General features: G+C 37.9%; 1 protein-coding gene across 1 annotated transcript; it reads right to left on the reverse strand.

The window, feature by feature from the left end:
- Positions 1-311: 311 nt before the first annotated feature.
- Positions 312-3,374, reverse strand: LOC113080994 (keratin, type I cytoskeletal 19-like). Its single transcript, XM_026253064.1, has 8 exons — positions 2,888-3,374; positions 2,467-2,549; positions 2,045-2,201; positions 1,379-1,543; positions 1,174-1,299; positions 838-1,058; positions 712-758; positions 312-548 (listed from the first exon to the last, which is right to left on the reverse strand). Exons 1-8 carry the CDS (start codon positions 3,308-3,310, stop codon positions 442-444), a joined length of 1,329 nt encoding a protein of 442 aa, XP_026108849.1. The 5' UTR covers positions 3,311-3,374; the 3' UTR covers positions 312-441.
- Between the last annotated feature and the right edge of the window lie 1,833 nt (positions 3,375-5,207).

Genomic DNA, 5,207 nt, shown 5'->3' on the forward strand with positions numbered 1-5,207 from the left:
ATGTTATGAAAAGATAACAGTGTTTTTTTTTTTTTTTTAGTATGTTTTTAAAATGTCAGAAAAGTACACAGGAAATTGTATGTCATGTTTATATATCTCTCAGTTGTGTATGTGAGAGAGCGAGTACGTCTTTTGTACAGGCTGTTTTGTATCTTACTGGCATACCTTTTGATACTGTGCTTAATTAAGCTGACTCGTCTTTTGGTGCTTGTGACACACATCAAATCAAATACAATATAGCTCAAACTATTTTCAGTGTTGTTTTTGATGAATGTCGACCTGCTACTGGTACAGGAATGAAAGAACAAACATTTAATTTTGCAGCTTGTCTTTTTATTTTTTTCTTTGCATTTCACATGAGATGTTGAACAGGGATAAATTAATCAGCCGTACTGAGGCTGAAAATTCGTGCCGACTTTATGGATCTCACTGCCGTCGTTTTTACTTCTTCACGACCTCAACGTCCACATCCTCTGTTCGAGAAACGACCTTTCCATCAACCACCTCTTCGATTACTGTGCGAACACGCTTGGTCACCACAGGTTCGTCTGGAGAGGAAAAAAATTAAGAAAATTTGTAAGTTAAAACTACACAAACGAATCTAATTTTCAACATTTTATTTGTATTTAAATTGATTCATGTAGTATAATTTTTTCATATCTAAAATAAAATTTTTCCACCCAAAAAAGGACACCCTTTATAAACACTTACGCTTGGGAGGAGGAGGTACAATCTCTACAACTTTGACGGTCTGTTTCCTGTAACAAAAAAATTAAAATAAATATCGTACAACTTTTGTGATCTTTATAAAGACAAAGTTTATTTGTAAAAACTTACTGAATGCCCTCTCCATCTAGAAGTCTCCTGTACTCAGCAATCTCCAACTCTAGTCTGGTCTTGATGTCCAGGAGAAGTTTGTATTCGGTGCCCTGTCTTTCGATGTCAATGCGCACCTGAGAAAGCTCCGCCTCCAGGCTGTTAATGACGCCCTGCAAATGGCTGAGCTGGATGCTGTACCGTGACTCTGTCTCTCCCAGTGTGCCTTCCAGTGCTGCTTTCTGTCAAATCATAACACGTAGAAGAACGGTGAGGGTGCATAATTAATTGTGCAATTGGCTCCCTCTAGAGACAGCTATTGCAAAATGAAATTCAAAGAGAAAGAAAGACTTTTACCAAGCTGAGCTGTGACTGCAGTTCAATCTCCAGGCTCTGAAGTGTCCTCCTAAGATCACTGATTTCACTGCGGGACAATGTCAGGTCTTCTTGTCTGGTGGTTACCTGCTTGTTCAGTTCGTCGAACTGTTGGGACAGAGATTTGCGGTCAATGTCCACATGATTGAGTATGTTTTAGCCATCGAGAATAAAAACAAACACTTACTTTGCTCTTGTACCAGGACTCCATATCTCTGCGGTTCTTATCAATGACGCCTTCATATTGCTGTCGGATCTCCTCCATGATGCGGGCCATGTCTTGCTGAGGTGCAGCGTCAACCTCAACGTTTACACTGCTGGAGGACATTTGAGCGCGAAGAGCTGCGAGTTCCTACAGAACAATGATATAGCTGTTAGCTTATGCACCTTTTCGTAAATTGCACATTTTCAGAAAGAATGATTTGTTCTGAAAAGTGGTAATTTATGTTGTAAGATATAAAATAGTTGCAAATCACTCCCTCTAGATGCAGCTAGCAGGAAATATCTTTTTTAACATTTATACTAAAAACTAGTTGGAATTTGAGCGGAAAGTAATGGTTAGGGGTCTGACTATGCAGTTTGATCAAATAAAGGTCCCCTAGTGGTTGACATTTTACATGAGCTTTCAAACAAAATTCCCAATTGCACGGATTCCTATTGGTGTGATTAATGTGACCGCACCTTGAAGCATAGCTTCAGGTAACATTTAATTCCACGACTAGTGTTTCTAACAGTGCCTAATTTTTAAAGCTACACTTGATTGTAGAAGATTATTGGTTTGGTGAATTATCTGTTAATGATCTTGCTTCACTGCACCAGGTTTTCCCAGCCCATAAAACATTTTTGATCTCACCTCTGCATGGTTCTTCTTCAGGTAGACCAGCTCTTCCTTCAGACCCTCAATCTGCATCTCAAGGTCTGAGCGAGTCATGGTGAGTTCGTCCAGAACCTTTCTCAGACCGGCGATATCGGCCTCCACGGACTGACGCAGCGCCAATTCATTCTCATACCTGAAGCCGCCAAGAATAACAATGATTAGGTTAGGAATCTAAAAAAACTCAAGGGTTAAATTGTAGGGTGTGACATTAAAAAGCAAATAAAATGAGGGCAAACCCTTGCTGGGTATGGTCTACCGGTCTAGACTAAGCTGTTTTTTTTTTTTTTTTTTTTTTTACTTAATTACTAGACTGGAGTGTGATATCAAAGTTATATAAACTTCATGAAAAGAGGTTTTAAATGATGTAATTAGAAGGTGAAGGTTTTTCTTGTACTAACTTGACTCTGAAGTCCTCAGCTGCCAGTTTGGCGTTGTCAATCTGAAGGATGATTCTGGCATTGTCCATGCTGGCGACGGCGATCTAAAGACAAACAGATAAAGAATTGAAACTTCCTGACCTTAACATTCATATATGTATATGAATATATATTATGCCAGTTGCCAAGAGATATATATATATATACACACACACACACACACACACACACACACCAACACTGGTGACATTATTATCCAATACAGACATGCAGTCTACAAGGATGGATCCTCTTTTAATTTTGTATTGTTTTACGTCAATAAAATATAATGGTTATAGTACTATGGTCATAAGTAGAGTGGTTCACTTTTCATTGAAATATTTTCCATTTCCACGTTTCAAATCACATCAATGTTATAGTTATGCAATGTACAGTTACTCACTTTTTTGCGCAGATCTTCAATGGTGACGTAATAGTGGCTGTAGTCTCTGGAGACGGGGGTTCTCTTCTCGTACCACTCCCGGATCTGGAACTCCAGCTGCGCGTTGGCTTTCTCCAGGGAGCGCACCTTCTCCAAGTAGCTCGCCAGACGGTCGTTGAGGTTCTGCATGGTGGTCTTCTCGTTGAAAGCCGCACCGAAGCCATTGTCACCGCCGCCGAGCGCGCTGGCCAGGTCGAAACCGCTCTTGCTACTCTGAGCGTAAGAGACGCGCACGCTGGAGCCCCCTGCACCTGCGTAGACACTTGGCGCATGACCGACGGCGATGCGCCTAGAGTATCCACCGCCGAGCGAGAGCGAGGAGAAGGGACGAGAGCTGGAGCCGGACAGGCTCTTGCGTGAAAAAGACTGCATAACCTGAGTCATGGTTTCCGTTCCTTTTGCTTGCTCTTTGCTGGACACTTCTGACAGCTGCTTAATGGTTTTGGAGAGCCAAGGACCTTTTTATACAGTTTGACCTGGGGGGTGTGGTTATTTTAGGCAATGATTATCGGAAAAACATCAAACAGGTGTGTCCAAGGGAGCGTCTGTAAAATGTCCCAGGACGAAGCCCTGAGGCACGCCTAACCTGATCGACAAGATTTTATGAATAAACATTAATTCTTGGTTAATTCCCCAGAATTTAGGGTTTGATGGGTCAGGATAGACATAACAAAAGAGTACCACTTTATAACGTTTGCTAACAGTTACAGCCATTTAACATTACATAAGGCTATAAAGGTCAGTAGTTCATATCTGTCAAACTTATTACTTTATATAATTCATATAAGTTCTGCGGTGGGACATGCCGTGATTAATCTCAAAGTGTTTTAAAAAATTACCTATTATTATTCTTGCATTTTAATGTATGCCGTATTTCTAACCACACATCATGAAGACTCAATAAAATATTTGTAGTTAATTTAAAATTTAAAAATAGAACTTTTTCATTTATTAGAATTTTGGAAACTAAAACTGTAATTTTGACCAATTATTTTACCATTTCCATGCATGTGCGTACATTTTTTTGTCTAATATATAATAATGCAATAAATAAAAATATGAAGTATAACATTTTATAAAATTTATAAAAGTTTTACTTATTTATTCGAAAATAAATGATTTTAAATATGTACACTCTAAAAAAAAATCTGGTTTATTACGACCCAACTTTGGTTCAAATTTGGACTAACCCAACTTTTGGGTTAAAAATTAAGGTCACACTTTATTTTAGGGTCCAATTCTCACTATTAACTAACCATTAACTATGAATTTTGCCTCAATTAACTCCTTATTTGCTTCTTATTAATAGTTTATTAGGTAGTTGTTAAGTTTAGGGTATTGGGTAGGATTATGGATGTCATGCATTATATGTACTTTATAAGCACTAATAAACAGCCAATATGTTAATAATAGACATGCTTATAAGCAACTAGTTATTAGTGTGAATTGGACCCTATACTAAAGTGTTACCCAGAACTATTTTCATATTTACTAAAACATGTCTAAAATTATTATTATTTCAAATGTTCAAAATAATAATTTCAAATTATTTCAAGCTTTGTTGAAATGTACTAGTAACATTTCAAATGAAAGTTGTTGTGAAGGATTTCTCTTTCACCTGTGCAGTGACTGTGACTGTGTCTGATAAGGTTTATTGCCCTGTTTGGTATGTGCACAGTGAGCCGGCTATAGCCTACTAGTTCACTATCAATTTCAGTATACAACCTTTACGATTAGATGTGAACGTATATGAGGAATATAAGCCTGATTTAACTGAATACAATAAAACAAGCGTTACTTTAGTCACCGATCATAGTATGATCTTGATGCAACATCGCTATAGTTTTCACCTGACGTCACACCCGCATAGGAACGCTCACCCGGAGGACAAAATGAAGCTGCTCCAGTTTGCATTAAGTTGTAATGTAGAAAAAAGCAGACATTAAAAGGCAAACACCTTATTGATGATGTAGCCTATATTTTATACATGCAAGATTAACCCAGAATATAAAAGTTTCACCCCTAAATGCTTCCCCAAGGAAAACACTAAACCATTAAGTGGGTTGCGTTCACATCACTAATATAGAGATTACTAAATTGTATATTTTTATATTACTGTTTTGTATTAAGGTACTTTTACTGTAGGTGTTTTGTCGTACCGTTTAACGCTTGAAATATTTCCGCGGGTACTCAATATGGATTGCAAATGGCCAAAACTTGCATTTTTTACACACATTAGTTTTATTCTTTTGAGAGGCGATCTAAATATCTGTCAAACAGT

This window comes from Carassius auratus, unplaced genomic scaffold (assembly GCF_003368295.1).
Source record: "Carassius auratus strain Wakin unplaced genomic scaffold, ASM336829v1 scaf_tig00032695, whole genome shotgun sequence".
Lineage (NCBI taxonomy): Eukaryota > Metazoa > Chordata > Actinopteri > Cypriniformes > Cyprinidae > Carassius > Carassius auratus.